Source organism: Ornithorhynchus anatinus, chromosome 11, assembly GCF_004115215.2.
Source record: "Ornithorhynchus anatinus isolate Pmale09 chromosome 11, mOrnAna1.pri.v4, whole genome shotgun sequence".
Taxonomy (NCBI): Eukaryota; Metazoa; Chordata; class Mammalia; order Monotremata; family Ornithorhynchidae; genus Ornithorhynchus; species Ornithorhynchus anatinus.
The window spans coordinates 47,607,671-47,628,469 of NC_041738.1; the positions used below are offsets into that span (position 1 = coordinate 47,607,671).

The 20,799-nt window shown below is 46.4% G+C and overlaps 1 protein-coding gene across 4 annotated transcripts in view; it reads right to left on the bottom strand.

Annotated features, from left to right (window-relative positions):
* ATP2C2 (ATPase secretory pathway Ca2+ transporting 2) overlaps positions 1-20,799 on the bottom strand; it is an 86,402-nt gene that overhangs the window by 38,089 nt on the left and 27,514 nt on the right. For all 4 annotated transcript variants that reach the window (XR_005660545.1, XR_003762850.1, XM_029075149.2 and 1 more), the window contains exons 2-3: positions 4,295-4,405; positions 3,372-3,488 (exon numbers count right to left, since the gene is read on the bottom strand). Coding sequence is in view for 2 of the 4 variants with exons in the window: in XM_029075149.2 (XP_028930982.1) it covers positions 3,372-3,488; positions 4,295-4,405 (228 nt within the window). In the remaining 2 variants the exon portion in view is untranslated. The remainder of the gene's footprint in view (positions 1-3,371; positions 3,489-4,294; positions 4,406-20,799) is intronic.

Genomic DNA, 20,799 nt, shown 5'->3' on the forward strand with positions numbered 1-20,799 from the left:
TTCTCTCAGGTTTCTCAGATGACTTCATTCATTCATTCAGTCATATTTATTGAGCACTTCCTGTGTGCAGACCTATGTACTAAGCGCTTGGAAAATACAATTCAGCAACAGAGACAATCCCTACCCAACAATGGGCTCACAGTCTAGAAGGGGGGAGACAGACAACAAAACAAGTACGAGTAAAGAGGCATTAATAGCGTCAATATAAATAAGTAGAATTTTAGATAAATACGCATCATTAATAAAATAAGTACCATAATAAATATGTACTTATATACACAAGGGCTGTGGGGCGGGGAGGGGGTAGAGCAGAGCGAGGGAGTCGGGACGATGGGGAGGGGAGGAGGAGCAGAGGAAACGGGGGGCTTAGTCTGGGAAGGCCTCCTGGAGAAGGTGAGCTTTCAGTAGGGTTTTGAAGGGGGGAAGTGAGCTAGTTTGGCGGATATAAGGAGGAAGGGCATTCCAGGCCAGAGGTAGGACGTGGGCCAGGGGTCGACGGCGGGACAGGTGAGAACGAGGCACAGCGAGGAGGTTAGCGGCAGAGGAGTAGAGTGTGCGGCTGGGCTGTGGAAGGAGAGAAGGGAGGTGAGGTAGGAGAGGGCGAGGTGATGGAGAGCTTTGATGCCAACAGTGAGGAGCTTTGGCTTGATATAAAGGTTGATAGGCAGCCACTGGAAATTTTTGAGGAGGAGGGTGACATGCCCAGAACATTTCTGTAGAAGGCTCTTGCATTGCAATGATTTGATAATATACTCTGTTGACTACACAGAATTTTAGATGTTTACGTAGATGTAACATTCCTTGTAAAATTTTCAGAAATTAATATGATTATGAAATAGTATAACCACAGATATTTTTGCATCAGCTCACTGACCTTGAATTTTTTTTAAACACATTTCCCACAATCCTTTCTTTCTATAATTTAGATAAAGTATCTCTGCAAATATTCTCAATTTTCTGCTCCAGTCAACAGATTTCTTTTTAAATCCCTCGGTTGTTGATTAATGTCCCTCTGTACCTCTGTTTTGCTGCATAATACTTAATTTAAAATTATTGCATAATACTTACTATCTCTTCAAGGATTGTTTTACATTATCTTGAGAATACTGGTATTGTACTGCCCGTGGGAGAATCTGTGGCCCCATAAAAGATAATCTTCTTTCAAGAAGAATTGTAATTGGTGTGCGAAATACACAATACTCAACTGACAATTAACTTTTCATAGATTTTATGATCAGTATTTGAACTCATCACCCTGTAAATCCACATGCCCTATAATTTTGCCTTTGGGAGGCCCTTTCATCAACCAGCATGGCCTAGTGGGAAAGAGTACAAGCCTGGGAGTTAGAGAATGTGAGTTCTTATCCTAGCTCCACCACTTGTCTGTTGTGTACCTTGGGTAAGTCATTCCACTTCTCTGGGCTTCAGGTTCCTCATCTGTAAAATGGGGATTCAATATCTGTTCTCCTTCCTACTTAGTCTGGGAGTCCCATGTGGGACAGGGACTGTGTTTGATCTGCGTGGCTCAGTGGAAAGAGCACGGGTTTTGGAGTCAGGGCTCATGAGTTCGAATCCCAGCTCTGCCACTTGTCGGCTGTGTGACTGTGGGCAAGTCACTTAACTTCTCTGGGCCTCAGTTCCCTCATCTGTAAAATGGGGATTAAGACTGTGAGCCCCACGTGGGACAACCTGATTCCCCTATGTCTACCCCAGCGCTTAGAACAGTGCTTGGCACATAGTAAGCGCTTAACAAATACCAACATTATTATTATTATTATCTGACTACCTTATATCTATCTCTGGGCTTAATACAGTGCTTGGCACATATTAAGTGCTTAACAAAAATAAATACTTTATGGATATTATTAAACCCTAGATTGTAAGCTCCTTCAGGACAGGGATGGTGTCTATACGCTCTATTGTATTGTGCTCTCCAAAGCACAGTGCCCTGCAAACAGTAAGTGCAAAATAAATGTCACTGATTAACTGAACTAATCACTTGCATTACAGTGGTAAAGCAAATAGTTCCTGCCCATGATGAGCTTATGATCTAGGCGGGGAGATAGATGTACAAATTGTTTAAAAATAGTGGGAGCAGGAAGAAGAACAGTGATAAAATATATAATCGAGTAAATATGCCAAGATGGATGATCAGACTAAATCACACTAATTGAATATCCAATGGAAGATGTACAATGCTGAGGATAGGTGCATGTTAGATTAATTCCCAACACCCTAAATTTAACTAACTGGGGAAGACTTCCTGGATGAAGGGGGATTTTAGGAGGGCTTTAAAGATGGCGTGAATTTTGGGTGAGGGGCAGTGAAGGAATTCCAAGTTTCAGGAAAAGTGTGAGCTAAGGATTGGAGGGCAGAGAGACAAGGGCAAGTACAGTAAGAAAGTGGGCTTGGGAGGAGTGAAGAGTGTGATCTAGAGAGACAGCTGACGACAGCTGATGTGAAAGATGGAGCAAGCTGGGGGGAAGACTTAAAGTCAATGATCAGGAGTTTCTCATTAATGTGGGGGGAGACAGAGATTTTTGGAGGAGCGGAGAGACTTCTGAGTGATATTTTAGGAAATGATTTGATTTGATGGATCAAATACTCCTAAAGCACTGTTGGAAACTTGACAAATCTTTCACATCACCAGGGAACTACTTGTTTACCATGTTGCCTCTTTGGTGTACTAAATAGTACTCTAATGGCCTGAAAGTTACCAGAGGGACTGAGCACTCTGGCTAAATAACTGAGGTTCCCTCACATTTTTTTTCCAACAGCTTATAAGATGTAGCTCAATAAGCTTTTCTAAGTTATCTTTTACAGGAATGGAATTATGCATACAGATCTGCCCAAACTCTATTCATCTGAAAACCTTTCATTGAGCTATAATACTACCTTGAATTTGCACCATTCTTTTTTTTTCCCCCAAGGTGATCACATTTACTAAATCTGTCCCTATCTCACAGATAAAGCCAATCCTACCCACAGCTTACAGTTTCAGCTAAACTTTTCTTTCCCAGCTGAATAGATGGAGTAGGAAGCTCCTAATAAAAATGAATTTAGCCAAAGAGTGCCAATTAGCTTCGGTGCCCACATCATGATTCTCATTTTGGGAAGGGATAGCTTATTTGCTGCCTGTTTTCTACAGTTAATGCAAATTTTTCCTTTAGACTTTTAACAATGCTGTTTATCTGCATGCAATTACATGATGCAAGAAATGGTCAAGGGGAGGCAGACATTAAGATAAATTATAAATAGGGGAAATAATTACAGATAGGGTTCAGTTCTGGGTCTTACTTGGTCAAGGTATTTCTTCCATACTTTATAAATAGGGGAAATAATTACAGATAGGGTTCAGTTCTGGGTCTTACTTGGTCAAGGTATTTCTTCCATACCGGTTCAGTGTTATCAACTACAAATTCATTCCAGCCATGAACCAGCCTTCTTTGGGTCACTGAAAATTCAGACAATCCACTTTGTAAGTCAACCTGGAAGGAGAATGCACATCCCCATGATATTGCTAAAGAGAACATGACTCCGGTAACAATGAAAGGGGTCTATTCTACACATGAATACAATGAAATCAAATTAAGGCATTAGCTCATTTTCATTGTTTTAAAAAAGTAGGTCTGTCCAAGGGGGTTGAAATACCAATGATATTAAAGACAAAAGCTTATGCTTGCCTTATGGAATTGAGGACTATTTACTTCAGAATCAAGTGAGAACAATTTTAGAGGCTTATACCCACACACATTATCTACATAGCTGAGACTTTTTTAGTCAATATATTTTAGAGATAATATCCAAATAACTCAGGCCCAAGTGTGGTTCTTACGTCTCAACTATCCAGATAATTTAGATGTGTAGATCTGTGTGTAGTGGTATCTAGCAAAGATGTGTAAGTTTATAAGCCCAACAGAAGACAAAATTAATGTTATGATGAGGGAAACATTCCTCTTCTTCCTCCCCATGACTACCACCTAGTAGAGAAATTAATTTTCCCCCAACTATTAAATGCGAAGAAAATCCACAAAATAGTTATCTTGCTCTCTCACTTCTTGTGAAGTCTGTGCATCTCTGAGCATCAAGAATATGCATAGGTAGGAACATGCTAGGAGAACGGTTTCAAGATAAATTAATCCATACCACTCAATTCAAAATAAATACCACCGTATTATTGTGTAATCTCGAATTATCTTTTGAGAACTTTTCTTCAACAGTTTTGACTACGGTATGCAGCATTTTTCAATATGAAAGTCTCAAAATCACTATCGTATGCTAAGTGAATTCTTACATGTAAATCTTTTGCCAAGTCTTCTTTGTGGCATTTGCAAGCTTCTTTGGGTGGCAAAGCTACTACTGCCTTCTCTCTCTCAATAGCTTTCAACTCGCATTGTTCTTCAGCCTGTGAACACATAAGCACTGATTAATAACTTATATTTGTACTGCAGTAATCAAGTTAATTCCCACAGATGGGTTTGGTGTTTCTTCTGTCCAGATTTCCTGTTATTATTAGCAGTAGTAGTAATGCTAATAATAAAGATAATAATTAAGATAGCTGTTAAATGCTTACTATGTCCCAAGCTTTGTAGTAAGCACTAGAGTGGATTCCAGATAATTAGGACAGACGCATTCCCCATCCCACAGAGGCTCACAGTGTAGTGGGGAGAGAGAACGTACATTGTGCATGAGAAGCAGCATGGCTCAGTGGAAAAAGCCTGGGTTTGGGAGTCAGAGGTCATGGGTTCTAATCCCGACTCTGCCACTGGTCAGATGTGTGACTTTGGGCCAGTTACTTCACTTCTCTGGGCCTCAATGACCTCATCTGGAAAACGGGGATTGAGACTGTGAGCCCACGTGGGACAGGGACTGTGTCCAACCCATGCCTGGCAGAGAGCTAAGGGCTTAACAAATATCATAATAATTATTTATTACTATTGTATTACCCCCCCCACTTTACAAATGAGGAAGCTGAGGCTCAAAACAGTTAAAATGAATTGGCCATGGTCACAGAGCCAGGATTAGAACCGATTTCCTCTGAATCCCAGGCCCCTGCTCTTGCCATTAGGCTGAGATTCCCACCACCCCTTCCCACTCCTCCACCCCCCCCCCCACCTCCCCCACTCCCTCCCCTCCCCCAGCAGTTGAGATCCAGTCCACTTGATAAAGCTATTCTATTGTCCGGCTTCTTGGGATTGGTGGTCTTCTCCAAGACTTGGGGTCAAGACTAGGTCAGCATAGATGTCCATTGGCTCCCCCAATTTCCCACCCTCAGAAAAGGAAAAACAATGTACCTTATTCCAAAGGTAACTGGGCCATTGTCTAAATGTTCTGTAAGAATGTCCAAGGACAAGCAGGAGTCCTTTGAAAGGATCTATTTTTTTTTTTTTACCTCCTATATTTTTCTAGTTTCCTGGTCTCTGATCTTATAAGTGACATATGGAATGAGACTCCGATATCAGAGTTCCAGGATATAAAAAAACCCAACAACTGTATTTGTCACCTATTCTCGCCCTTCAGCATTTAATATATTCCCCTTGCCTCCCTTTCCCCCACCTCAACTCCCCAAGTCCACAAGGCAGGTCATTTAGATTGGTAAACCTGCTATATTAACTAAAAAAAAAATCCAGACATGACTTACACAATCAGCTTTACATCACATTCTAAAGAGTAATGGGGGAAAAACAGTTTGCCTCTAGCTAGGAAGCAGGTGTAAATGGGGGAAAGGAGGGCATGGGCACAGCAATTCTGGCAACTGGGGGCTGCCACTCTCTGGGAGGGGTACGTTCTTTGCCCACCCAAGGACCGGCTCTGCTCATCATCCAAAATCCCTTCCCCCAAAAGAACTCTCTGCATTTGTCGAATGGAAAATGACTAAAACGGTGACTCCGGAGTGGAGTGCTGAGACATAAGTTGGCTGACCAAAACCACTAGGTTTAAGTTACAGTGCACATTATCTGAATCTACCCTGTGCTGAAATATTGTAGTTTTAAGGCATTATGAGAACCGAGTCAACGGGTCTTCCACCGACTCACCGAACCTTTAGAACTCCTTCTTGCTCCTCCTCCTTCAAAAACCCAGACAGCTGGGCTCCCCCCTTCTCAGTTCTGAAGGAGAAACCGGTCTCCCAAATGTCTAAAATGTTCTACTAATCCTTAACAAAATAGCCTATTAGGAGAGGTCATAAGGGCAGCATGGTCTCCAGCTCACTTGCCATCTGCACTCCCAGCAGCCCCATCTCCGGGAGGGCAGAGGGAGGACAAAACAGCAGAAATCTTGAATAACTGTGGTTTCTGTTAAGCACCTACTGGGTGCCGAGCGTCATACTAAACACTGGGGTAGACGGGATAATCAGGTTGGACACAGTCCCTTTCCCATATGGGACTCACAGTTTAAGTAGGAAGGAGAACAGGTTTGAAACCCCATTTTACAGATGAGGAAACAGGAACTGAGGAAACTCTGCTCTGCTCACTACACTACCTTATTCTTCCTGCTGTCTTTCATGTGGTTTTTGTTCTTTTGTCACTTCACCTTTCCTTCTGTACTCACCCACCCTGCTCCCCAGATTTATTCTTAGACTGAGTTCCTTGGGGGCTGGACCCCCTAGGTCTCACCCTTGAATTTTGTCCCAGAATTTAGTACGGTTCTTTGCAAACAAGAGACCCTTAGTAAATACTATTAAAAATAATTATGGTATTTGTTAAGCACTTAATACGTGCCAGGGACTGTACTAAGCGCTAGAGTGGATACGAGCTAGTCGGGTTGGACATAGTCCCTGTCCCGCAGAGGGCTTACCGTCTTAATCCCCATTTCACAGACGAGGTAACTGAGGCACAGAGAAGTCAAGTGACTTGCCAAAGGCCACCCAGCAGACAAGTGGAGGAGCCACTATTAGAACACATTACCTTCTGACTCCTGGACCCGTGCTGTATCCACTATGCCGTACTGCTACTGTTACTATTACTTTGGGAAAAGAAGGAATCGGGAACCAGGAAACGGAGTTTGTGATCCCAGCTCGGCCACTACCCTGCTGTTTTACCTTGGGGAGGTCATTTGGCTGCTCTGTGCCTCAGTTTCCTCATCTCTAAAATGGGGATATTTATTCCTCTGATTAGACTGAGAGCACTGTGTGGGGCCAGAAGTGTGTCCAGTTTGATTAGTTTGCCTCTGCTCCAGGACTTTGACCCATAAACATAGTATTGAAGTGCTTCCAATGTGCCATGCACTGTACTAAGCACTGAGGTAGATATAATACAATCAGGCTGGATACAATCCTTGTCTGACATCGAGAACGGGCATTTTACCCCCATTTTACATAAGATGTAACAGGCAGAAAGAAGTCAACTGATTTTTCCAGTCACAAAGGCAAGCGGCAGAGTCAGAATTAGAACCCAGGACTTCTGACTCCCAGGCCCGTGCTCTTTCCACTCCGCCACCCTGCTCTTCTAAATGCTTAATTGTGAGCTCCCTGTGGGCAGGGGTCATATCTATCAACTCTGATGTATTGTACTTTCCCAAGCACTTAGGACAGTGCTCTGCACCCAGTAAGCGCTAAATAAATACCACTGACTGACTGATGGCTACATTAAAAAGACAGTCTGTCACTTAAAGCAACAAAATCCCTCAAAAACCTGCAGAGAAAACTTTCATGTACTGAGTTGAGTCTAAGGACTCTGAAAAGAAAACCCATTTTCAGCTTGAGGTGGTTTTTTTTTATGGTATTTGTTAAGCCCTTATTATGTGCCAGGCACGGTACTAAATGCTGGGGTAGCTACAAGCTAATCAGATTGGACAAAGTCCATGTCCCACGTTGTGGCTCACAGTTTTAATTCCCAATCTACAGATGAGGTCACTAAGGCATACAGGAGTTAAGCCTAAGGCCACACAGCAGACACGTGATAGAGCTGGGATTGCAACCAAGGTCCTTAATAATAAAAATAAGAGTAATAATAATACTTGTTAAGCTTTTACTTTGTGCCAGGCACTGTACTAAGCACCGGGGTAGATACAAGTAAATCAGTTAGACATAGTCCCTGTTCCACAAGGGACTCACAGCTTTAATCCCCACTTTACCGATGTGGTGACTGAGGCCCAGAGAAATTAAGTGACTAGCCCAAAGTCACACAGCAGACAAGTGGCGGAGCCAAGATTAGAACCTGGGTCTTTCTGATGCAGATGCAGAAGGGAGAGAGAGTAGGGGAAATAAGGGCTTAGTTGGAGAAGGCTCTTGGAGGAGATTCGATTTTAATATGGCTTTGAGGGTGGGGAGAGTCTTTCAGATATGAAGGGGGACGGAGTTCCAGGCCAGAGGCAGGATGCGGGCGAGGGGTGGGCAGTGAGATAGATGAGATCGAGGTAAAGTTGGGTTTAGAGGACATTCTCGGTCTCCTTTGCTGGAGCCTCTTCCCCCTCCCATCCTTTAACTGTTGGAGTTCCTCAAGGGTCAGTTCTCGGCCCTCTTCTGTTCTCCATTTACACTCACTCCCTCGGTGAACTCATTCGCTCTCACGGCTTCGACTACCATCTCCACGCAGATGACACGCAGATCTACATCTCCGCCCCTGTCCTCTCCCCCTCCCTTCGGGCTCGCATCTCCTCCCGCCTCCGGGACGTCTCCACCTGGATGTCGGCCCGCCACCTAAAACTCAACATGAGCGAGACTGAGCTCCTCATCTTCCCTCCTGAACCCGGTCCTCTCCCAGACTTCTCTATCACCGTCGATGGCACGACCGTCCTTCCCGCCTCTTGGGCCCGCGATCTCGGTGTCATCCTTGACTCGTCTCTCTGGTTCACCCCACGCATCCTATCTGTTACCGAGACCTGCCGGTTTCACCTCTACAGTATCGCCAAGATCCGCCCTTTCCTCTCCACCCAAACGGCTACCTTACCGTTACGGGCTCTCGTTATATCCCGGCTAGACTACCGTGTCAGCCTTCTCTCTGACCTCCCTTCCTCCTCTCTCGCCCCGCTCCGGTCTATTCTTCATTCCGCCGCCCGGCTCATCTTCCCGTAGAAACGATCTGGGCATGTCACTCCCCTTCTTAAACAACTCCAGTGGTTGCCTATCAACCTCCGCTCCAAACAAAAACTCCTCACTCTAGGTTTCGAGGGTCTCCGTCACCTTGCCCCTTCCTACCTCTCCTCCCTTCTCTCTTTCCACCGCCCACCCCGCACGCTCCGCTCCTCCGCCACCCACCTCCTCGCCGTCCCTCGGTCTCGCCCATCCCGCCGTCGACCCCCGGGCCACGTCCTCCCGCGGTCCCGGAACGCCCTCCCTCCTCACCTCCGCCAAACTGATTCTCTTCCCCTCTTCAAAACCCTACTTCAAACTCACCTCCTCCGAGAGGCCTTCCCAGACTGAGCTCCCTTCTCCCTCTACTCCCTCTACCACCCCCCCTTCACCTCTCCGCAGCTAAACCCTCTTTTCCCCCTTTCCCTCCGCTCCTCCCCCTCTCCCTTCCCCTCCCCACAGCACTGTACTCGTCCGCTCAACTGTACATATTTCCATTACCCTATCTATTTTGTTAATGAATTGTACATCGCCTCGATTCTATTTAGTCGCCATCGTTTTTACGAGATGTTCTTCCCCTCGACTCTATTTATCGCCATCGTTCTCGTCTGTCCGTCTCCCCCGATTAGACCGTGAGCCCGTCAAATGGCAGGGACTGTCTCTATCTGTTGCCGACCTGTTCATCCCAAGCGCTTAGTCCAGTGCTCTGCACATAGTAAGCGCTCAATAAATACTATTGAATGAATGAATGAACAAAGTGACAAGTGTAGTAAGAAATCAGAGAGGCAAGGTAGGAGGGAGCAAGGTGATTGAGTGCTTTAAAGCTGAGTTTTGGTTTGATGTGGAGGTGGATGGGCAACCACTGGAAATAGGGGGAAACATGGACTGGACAGTTTGGTACAAAAATGATCCAGGTAGCAGAGTGAAGTATGGACGGGAGAGGGGAGAGACAGGAGGCAGGGAGATCAGCTAGGAGGCTGATAAGCAGCGTGGCTCAATGGAAAGAGCACGGGCTTTGGAGTCAGAGGTCATGAGCTCGAATCCCAGCTCTGCCACTTGTCGGCTGTGTGACTGTGGGCAAGTCACTTAACTTCTCTGGGCCTCAGTTACCGCATCTGTAAAATGGGGATTAAGACTGTGAGCCCCATGTGGGACAACCTGATTCCCCTGTGTCTCCCCCAGCGCTTAGAACAGTGCTCTGCACATAGTAAGCGCTTAACAAATACCAACATTATTATTATAAAGTAGTCAAGGTGGGAGAGGATAACTGACTGGATCACGATAGTAGCAGCTTGGAAGCTTTTACCATTAGCAGACTGCATTCTGGAAATACTAATTGCAAATAAAGTGGAGCCCCATTTTGAAGGATTTCAACTTTTCTGGCTCTTTTTTTTTTTTTACTTATTTCCCTTCATTTCATTAACTCCTTATGATCATTCAATCGTATTTATGGAGCGCTTACTGTGGGCAGAGCACTGTGCTAAGTGCACAGTGCTCTGCCCACAGTAAGCACTCAATAAATGATGTGTTAATGATCACGCCCTCACCCACTCCCAATTCATTAGATTGTTAGCCCCTGAAGGACCAGGGACCATGTCTAATTTTCAACTGTGCTCTGCACTGAATAGGTGCTCAGTATAATTCTGTTGTTACTCTCGCTACTACTGAGAACCATATTATTATTGGCAGAACTCTGAGTGAGAGAAGGGAAAGACTTATTGATCCCATCTGTGGCTACCAGTGCATGTTGAAACACCACTGATTTTTTTTTTTAATTTATAAAAACTTCCTTTTTGCATATGCTAGATCAATTCACCAATACCCCAAATGCAAACTTTACTTTCATTAGACATGAACTATAAGAATTTTGATCTATTCGTGTTTGCAGCTGCTGCCTTTCGTGTTTCACAAAAGATATCAACACGAAAGGCCCAACTTAAATTTCTTCAACCAAAAGACTCTCAAGAGCAGCAGCTGCATCCAGGTATACTTGGCAGTGAAGCCCACTGGCTAAATTAAGTTTTCCAAGTAGAGTGACTTGCTCAAGGCATTACACAGAATCACAAATGGCTGTATTCATGCTAACAAACTGCACTTACGGAGATTGCTTTACTTGGATGCCTGTTAAAACCTAATGGGTTTAGAACTGTATCTCTATTATTATATCAAATGGTGACTCTACGCCAAGGGTAGTCAGAATGGCCAAGAATCTTGCTGCCCGAAGTCACACACTCCACTTCTGGCTCCGGGGCTTTGGAGGACGGACGGGTCTTGGCAACGGTACCGTTGCCAGTTCTGCCTCGGTGATCTCACCCAGAAGGTGGCTTTGGCAGTCCAGCCCTCTTCCTTTTCCCCCTCCCACAACTTATCAATCGATCATTGGTATTCCGTCTCCCCCGATTAGACCGTAAGCCCGTCAAACGGCAGGGACTGTCTCTATCTGTTGCCGACTTGTTCATTCCAAGCGCTTAGTACGGTGCTCTGCACATAGTAAGCGCTCAATAAATAATATTGAATGAATGAATGAATATCGAGCACTTACTGTGTGCAAAGCACCGTACTAAGCACTTGGGGGAAAACGATACAACAGAGTTGGTAGACATGTTCCCTGCCCACTCCAAGCTTACACATGCACGCTGTGAGCGGGCATTATCTCTCTTTATTGCTTTATTGTACTCTCCAAGTGCGTAGTACAGTCCTCGGCACACAGTAAGCGCTCAATAAATACCACTGAATGAATGGATATGCAACCCAGGGATGGATATCACTTTGTGCTGACTTGCCTGTGCATCTGCAAGAACCACCACCGACATTACATTCGATCACTGCAGGCAAGCCAATCCCTTCCCCGCTCTCCCCTGTTCCCAGGGGCTTCCTTGTCTCACACGGACACTCTGAACCCACCCTCCCCATAATGATAATATTTGTTTAGAGCTTACTACGTGCCAAGCACCGTACTATCCGCTGGGGTAGACACTAGCTAATCAGGTTGGACACAGTCCCTGTCCCACATGGGGCTCACGGTCTTAATCCATATTTTGCAGATGAGGTAACTGAGGCACAGAGAAGTGAAGTGATTTACCCAAGGTCCCACAGCAGACAGGTGGTGGAGCCGGGATTAGAACCCACGTCCTCTGACCCCCAAGCCGGTGCTCTCGCCACTAGGCCATGCTGCTTCTTTATCTCTCGTCTCCTCCCACAGTGCTCCGGTAGTTTGCTTTGAACACAGAAGCAGCGTGGCTCAGTGGAAAGAGCCCGGGCTTCAGAGTCAGAGGTCATGGGTTGTCAGCTGTGTGACTGTGGGCAAGTCATTTAACTTCTCTGTGCCTCAGTTACCTCATCTGGAAAAAGGGGATGAAGACTGTGAGCCTCACGTGGGACAATCTGATTACCCTATATCTACCCCAGCGCTTAGAACAGTGCTCTGCACATAGTAAGTGCTTAACAAATGCCAACATCATCACTATTATTATTAACACTAACAACGCCAGCAGTCGCTGCCACAAACTCCGAGCCTGGCACAGGGTTGGCACCCTCTCCTTTCCCGCTGGTGGCCTCATCCAGGGAGAAGAGGACGGACTGGGTAGGATGACAGCCACGGCTTCAGCTGAGAGGGCCACTTCTTCCGCTGTAGTAATAATAATGATGTTGGTATTTGTTAAGCGCTTACTATGTGCAGAGCACTGTTCTAAGCGCTGGGGTAGACACAGGGGAATCAGGTTGTTCCACGTGGGGCTCACAGTCTTAATCCCCATTTTACAGATGAGGTAACTTGAGGCACAGAGAAGTTGAGTGACTCGCCCACAGTCACACAGCTGACAAGAGGCAGAGCCGGGATTCGGACCCATGACCTCTGACTCCAAAGCCCGTGCTCTTTCCACTGAGCCCCGCTGCCATGCCCTGCCCCCCTCCCCTTTCTGTCCCAGCCCCCAGCCGGGGTCAGAGAGCTAAGGAACCCAGGGGCGGGATGGTACTGATCGTCGCTGCATTGCCAGGTGCTGCGACAATTTTGTTCTTTGAACGTAAACGTATTGGAGCTCGGTGACAGCGGAAGAAGCTAGGTACAAGATACGGGGAGTAGGAGGAGGGAAATTGCTAGAAACAGATGGGGGAGAAGGGACAGAGGGACTAGGATTTTGAACCAAGGGGATTTACGATGTAATTTTTATCTCCCTGTAGGATTTAGCCATTATGTCGGGGCTGGTCCGGAATCTGGTGAATGGCATGTAAGTCTAGGGGAAAACAAACCCAGTGATAGAGCTTGGGAGATTACAATGGTGTTGATCGACACAATTCCGGCTCTCACCGAGTTCACGTTCTAAGCGAGGTCTGTGGATACCTGAGATGAGCATGAGTCAAGGAGGGGGCCGGGATGAGACGGGAGACAACGAAAACATGGGATGGGTGGCAGGCCGGTGGTGCTGAGAAACCAGGAGTCCTACCTAACCGGCTAATGCTGCACAACTTTGCTGTCGAACTAGAAGAGTTCTAGAAGGCAGGAAAACACAGGGCTACTTGGAAACTACCTGGGGCTCAATAGATTACCTCATGCTTCCAAAGTGGAAGCCGTTTCAGAAGGGTAAGAGTGGGAAGTAGCTCTTCTGCTAGATTATTCATTCACTCGATCGGATTTATTGAGCACTTACTGTGTCCCGAGCACTGTACTCCGAGCACTTGGGAGAGTAGGTCACTGAGGGACAGGATCATATTTACCAATTTTATCGTATTCTCAGGGCTCAGGACAGTGCTCTGCACAGAATACATGCTCAGTCCATGCGATGGATTGGGAATTGGGCTCATTTGGAGAAAGGGTCTCTGAGATGGACAGTGGGAAGTAAAGAACGTAGATAAGGATCGTATTCGGTTGATATACATTGATGCCATCCTCTCCCTTAGCACAGGGTCCGGAGTGACTGCCTCCCACCGTATATATTTACAAAGATTCTGAGTGTTCCCCCACTAGTGAAATAGATAATGCAAAAAATAAGCAGTTGAGCATGCAGAAAGGGGGTTGTGAGGGTGGGGAGGCAATTCAACATCCACAACCACGATGTTTGTGAACATCCACGGACACTCTACTCCAATCAATTGGCCAAAAATGGCTGCAGGGAGTCCTTTCCTGGCTCCTGTCCTTTCCGAATAACAGCAATACTCCCAGTGACAATACCCAAAAATCCCCTAGACGGCACGGAGAAGGCAAGGAAGAAATGTTCACCTTGGTTGCAAGTCCTGCCGTGACACCCAAAAGAGATAAATTAAAAAACCTAATTGGAGATTCAACTAGTTCCACATGTATGTTTGTACATTTGCCACCAGTCAGGCTTGGGGGAAGGTGGGGAGGAGAGACAGTGAAATCCAAACTACTATGGGTTTCCCAAAGTACAAATGTCTCATTCAAAGCCGTGCTCTCTCTCTTCCCGGGGATGCTGAGCTTCCTGGTTTGGTAGAGAGGGAACCAGAAGACACAATCAACCGGAGACCATGTCCAGAGCCCAGGGGGAAGAGGAAGCCTCTGGCTACCAAGTGGTAAAATGAACTAGATTAGTTTCACTCTTACAGTTCTCCTGGAAAAGAACTGGACATTCCTAATTCACTTCCTGAGAAAGCGGAGCCCCAGGCACTTCTGTGGCTGAGTAAAGCTTCTTTCAAGCAGATTCCAAGAGAAGCAGCATGGTCCAGTGGATAGAACATGGGCCTGGAAGTTGGGAGTCAGAAGGACCTGGGTTCGAATTCTGCCTCTGCCACTCATCTGCTGTGTTACCTTGGGATAGTCACTTTAACTTCTCCGTGCCTCAGTTATCTCATCTGGGGATTAAGACTGTGAGCGGCGTGGCTCAGTGGAAAGAGCCTGGGCTTCGGAGTCAGAGGTCATGGGTTCGACTCCCGTCTCTGCCACTTCTCAGTTGTGTGACTGTGGGCAAGTCGCTTCACTTCTCTGTGCCTCAGTTACCGCAGCTGTAAAATGGGGTTAACTGTGAGCCTCACGTGGGACAACCTGATGACCCTGTATCTACCCCAGCGCTTAGAACAGTGCTCTGCACAGAGAGAAGCAGCGTGGCTCAGTGGAAAGAGCACGGGCTTGGGAGTCAGAGGTCACGGGTTCTAATCCCGGCTCCGCCACCTGTCAGCTGTGCGACTTTGGGCAAGTCACTTAACTTCTCTGGGCCTCAGTTACCTCATCTGTAAAATGGGGATGAAGACTGTGAGCCCCATGAGGGACAACCTGATCACTTTGTATCCCCCCAGCGCCTAGAACAGTGCTTTGCACATAGTAAGCGCTTAACAAATACCAACATTATTATTATTATTATTATTATCTGGGAAATGGACTGTGCCCAACCTGATTTGCTTGTATCCACTCCAGTACTTCGTACACTGCCTGGCACATAGTAAGCACTTAACAAATGGCACAATTATCATCATTATCTTGAAAGAAAGTGTGAAAACATTACACTCCTCTTATGATCTCCCTTCTTTCCCCTCAGAGGTAAACACAAGAATACAGGCCGGGCTCTGCGTTTTCTTTCAAGAAATGAAACGATGCAATTATGAAATTACATAATTAGATCATAGAGTCACTTAAAATGGGAAGCAGCATGGCCTACTGGAAAGAGCATGGGCCTGGGAGTCAGAGGACCTGGGTTCTCATGCCGGCTCTGTCACTTGCCCACTGTGGGACCTTGGACAAGTCACTTGACTGTGCTATGCCTCAGTTCCTTCACCTGTAAAATGAGGATTAAACATCTGTTCTCCCTCCTAGACTGTAAGCCCCATGTAAGAAGGACAGGGACTGTGTCCAACATAGTTATCTTGTTTCTGCCCCAGTGCTTGTACAGTGCTTGGCACAGAGCAAGCAGCCAACAAATACCGTGATTCTTATTATGAAAATAGTTTAAATTCACACTGGGATCAGTCCTCTGCCAAGTTTATAGGTTCCACTAACCTTACAAGTCACAACGGTTCCCTGGATATATTAGCTTCCTCTTCTCCCTCCCCCAGAACCGTATTAGGCTGAAAAAGCATGGACACCTCAAAAAATGTTAGAGTTCAATCCGGCAATTTACTTTTGTTCTTTACTAGCAACATCTACTCTGACTTACATGAAATTTTAAATCACTGGTGAAAGCTAGATTTGAGGCAAGGACTCTCCTCAAGCAAGAAAGTTGATTATCCCTCCCTTCCACTAGATCGTAAGCTCCTTGAAGGCAGGCATCATGTCTACCAACTCCATTGTATTTACTCTCCCAAGTGTTTAGTACAGTGCTCTGCATGCAGGAAGCACTTAGTAATTACCATTGATTGATTCCAGCTCTAGAGGATGACAAGGCACCCACTGACTCTCCACCAACAAGAAAACTATCCTTGAGGTTTCCTCCTGGATTCGATCCATCAATTATATTTATTGAGTGTTTACTGTGTGCTGGGCACTATATTAATAATAATAATAATGTGGGTATTCATTCAGCGCTTACTATGTGCAGAGCACTGTTCTGAGCGCTGGGATAGACAGAGGGTAATGAGATTGCCCCACGTGAGGCTCACAGTCTTAATCCCCATTTCACAGATGAGGGAACTGAGGCACAGAGAAGTGAAGTGACTTGCCCACAGTCACACAGCTGACAAGTGGGCAGAGCTGGGATTCGAACCCATGACCTCTGACTCCCAAGCCCATGCTCTTTCCACTGAGCCACGCTGCTTCTCGTTTTCGGAAGAGTACGAAACAATAGAGTTGGTTGACACAAGCCCGGCCCACAAGGCGAAGGGGGAGACAGACTTTAAAATAAATTACAGAGAGGGGAAATGACAGAGTAAAAGTGTATGTACATAAGTGCTGAGGGTGGGGTGAATACCAACTGCTTATGGGGTATATTTTCAAGTGCACCGGCAACGCGGAGGGGAGAATGAACAGGGGAAAGGAGGGCTTAGTCAGGGAAGACCTTTCGGAAGAAATGTGATTTGAAGAGAGCTATGAAGCTGGAGAAAAACTGCCTTATGAACCGAGCCCAGGCTAAGGACAAGATGAGAGTCAATCCAGTGTCTGTATTTTCTTCAGATTCTCTGGACCGCAAGCTCGTCAAGGGCAGGGAAAGTGTCTACCATCTCTGTTGTATGGTACACTCTCTCTCTCGTGCACTTAGCACAGTGCTCTACACACAGTAAGCCCTCAATAAATACGTGCGTTTTTTAAAAAAACGGTATTTGTTAAGCACTTATTATTTGCCAGGCGCTGTACTAAGCACTGGAGTAGATACACGGAAATCAGATCGGACACAGTCCGTGTCCCACATGGGGCTCACAGTCTTAATCCCCATTTGGCAGATGAGGTAACTGAGCCACAGAGAAGTTAAGTGACTTGCCCGAGGTTACACAGCAAAGGGCGGTCCTTCTTACTCCTAGGCCCATGTCCCATCCACTGGGCCACACTGCTCTACCACACAGATTGATGAGTGCCCAGAGCCACTTACAAGGCAGCCAAGAAACACTGTTCTGTAACCCTACGATAACTGTGTGGCCTCTCCTCACCACTGTATGAAGAATCAAACCTGTTGTGACAGGTTGCTAGCTTGCTAATATATATATACCTTCATGACAAATGCTTTCGGAAGGCTCAAAACACAAACCCGAGTATAATCTGCAATATTGGTTTTCCTGTGTTGGGGAATAGAAGGGAAGGGGAGAGGTGAGTAGTTTTTATTATGTAATCACACCTGGAATTACACAGGACTTTTCTTTCAAATAGATCAAAGAATGAATTGCTTTGTAGCATCCAAGAGTTTCTCCTAGAGCTGCCAAGGTTAATTAGGAGAAACTTCTATGGCTAAAGCTGCAAAACAAACTTTTTTTTCCTGCCTCTACTGGAGACCTGCAGCAGCCCCTTAGGCATCACGGCAGCTACTATGACTATAAAAATAGTAAGGACATTTATTAAGCAATTACAATGTATTATGCCTGGGGTAGAAACAAGATAAATCAGATTAGAAACGTTTCACGTGGAGATCACTGACTGGGGCAGAGCAGGTATCTTAAACCCATTTTACAGTTGAGGGAACTGAGGCCCAGGGAGGTTAAGTAACTTACCCAATATTACACAATAGGCCAGCAGCAAAGTTCATTTCACTCTGCCCTGCATATCAGAACCGTGTTTTTACATAACCTCTTCCTTCATAGATCATTGAGCATTTTTCTCCAGTGGTAAATAGTATCTTTCCTTTAATTTACTGATGGAGGAAATGAGGCCCAAAGAGATAAAATGAATCAATATTAAGGTCCTAGGGTCCAGGATCCTGTCTAATAGCTCAGAGGAGTACACTAGAAGCAAAATCTAAAATCCCCATCCTATAATGTACGGAGACAGGCAGACACTTCATTTAAAAATAGAAGGAGCAGGAAGAAGACCAAAAAGATAGGGCAATTCTGAAAGAAAACGAGGGAGTTCATACTTGCGCTCTAAACTGACAACTCTGGAAGATGTAGTGCTAAGTATGATCCCGAGTTTGTGATGGCAACCTCATCTACTATAAAGACCCTGAATAAATGCCTGGAGATTTACCTACTTTAGCTACATCTGGTTACCTCACCGCCAATTTGTTCCCAACCTGTAACTCTCCTCAGAGGACTCATGCCTGGGTTAGATGAGGGTGAGGCTGAATTTCATTTCCCACGTTATCGAATGCAGCGAAAACCTGTAACAAGTCCCAGCCCCAGAAACTGCACAAAGGTCTTTCTTTAACGTCAGACACCGACTAACCCTCTGTCAGGCCGTTGCCATTCCCTCCGAGCCCAATATAGGAAGGGCAGTGCTGGTGGGGTGTGAAGAAAAGATAGCTTGTGCAACTGGTTGTGTTTGCTGAATGTGGAGAGATGAGAGGGGAAGGGGGAGGAGAGAAGGGGAAAAGAGAGGGGGGAGACAGAGAGGACGGGGAGAGACAGAGTGAGAAGGGGAGACAGGAAGAGACGGGGGGAGACAAGCGGGGGGGGGGGCGGGGCGGGGAGACATACAGACAGGGCAGGCAGGCCGCAATGTAATCAAGAAATGAGATCCACAGATTCGTCCCAGTGTTTATTACAGCTTTAGGGCTTAATCAATCAATAGACTTTGTGTGACTACAGCATGCCGTGCCCCATCCTTGGGACGGTACGATAAAAAATCAAGAGACACGATCTATGCCCTCCCATTAAGTGTTATTGCTTGATTGATGGAGATGGTGCAAGAGATTGATCGCAAGTTGATCTTTCCCTTTTTCCCAGGTATCGACCTGAAAAGAGTTCTTCTGTTGAATCACAGGCATCTGGGGAACTAGGCATGGTGTACGCCAGCCTCGCAAAGGGAGTGTTGGTGCAGCTGCTGCTGCTCCCACCACGGCACCACGGCACCACGGTCATGCTTCTGGAAGCCCTCGCCGCCATCACTGCAAACCCAGGCTCCCTGTGGGATCCCGCCTGCAGTGGCATAGAAGGGACGGTCAAGTTGGCAGCCCGGGCCTCGGGCATAGAAATCCTGCTGCCATCCTGAGAGGGGGCATCTCTGCCCCTGGTCGGGGTCAACTTGCCAGCCGCAATGGTTTAGCGTCCCAGTCTCAGGGAATTACCAGTGGTTCATCATCATCAATGGTACTCTACTAAGTACTTGGGAGCGTACAATACGAGTTGGTAGATGCATTCCCTGCCCACAGTGAGCTTACAGTCTATCAGGCTGAAGTGGGCTGAGTGGAACGTAGGGTGACCAGTCATCTAGTTTACCCTGGGCAGCCTGGTTTTCAGCTGGTCAGTCCCCTTTCCAATATGGTTATGAGGCCCAATGTACTTTTCCTCTTAGTATCTTCCTTTTCAGCACCTAAGCTTCCCTCCACCTTGGCTCCTGACGCTGAGTTCCTCAGCCTGGAAGTGGCCCCCGTGTGCTCACCGGGATCTGGAAGCCCCTGAAATACGTAGGAGTGAGCAGGACTCCCTTGGAGAAATGTTCAGAGGCCTCAGGCATACATCCTCAAAACGATGCATGTGACATCGTGATGCTACGCTGTGTGTCCGAAGGAACACGTACAACGCCACGTTTCTGGAATAGGGAATTTAAACCTGCCTCTGGATTTTGTGACCATGGAAACACACTGCCCAAAGATGAACACTTAGATTGGGCGATAAATCTTTTGGCTTTTTTGCTGACTGCTAAACTCGGAGGTGAAATGAGGGCATCAAACTCCAAGCTGAAGGGCGCCGTCAGTACCACCTCCGAACCACAAACATCATCTAATCGCAGGCCGGGATCACCATCATGAGGTCCTGGAAGGAAGTCAGCTTATTAGCGCTGACGCAACGCAGATAGCGAAACGGTTCCGCGAGGTAGGATGTGTGAGAAGAATGGGTGACAGCAGGACACCTTAGCAACTGCTGCATGGGGAGTTCAAAGTGGGCACTCAATTGAAGATTCTAAGCTAGACTATAAGGTCCTTGAGGGCAGAGATTATGTCTACTCACTCTATTGGACTCTCCCGAGCACTCAGTACAGTGCTAGGCACACCTGGTAAGTGCTCAGTAAATCAATCAATCATATTAATAATAATGCTGGGATTTGTTAAGCGCTTACTACATGCGGAGCGCTGTTCTAAGCGCTGGGGGAGATACAGGGTCATCAGGTTGTCCCACGTGGGGCTCACAGTCTTCATCCCCATTTTACAGTTGAGGGGACTGAGGCACAGAGAAGTGAAGTGACTTGCCCAAGGTCACACAGCTGACAAGTGGCAGAGCCGGGATTCGAACCCATGACCTCTGACTCCCAAGCCCGGGCTCTTTCC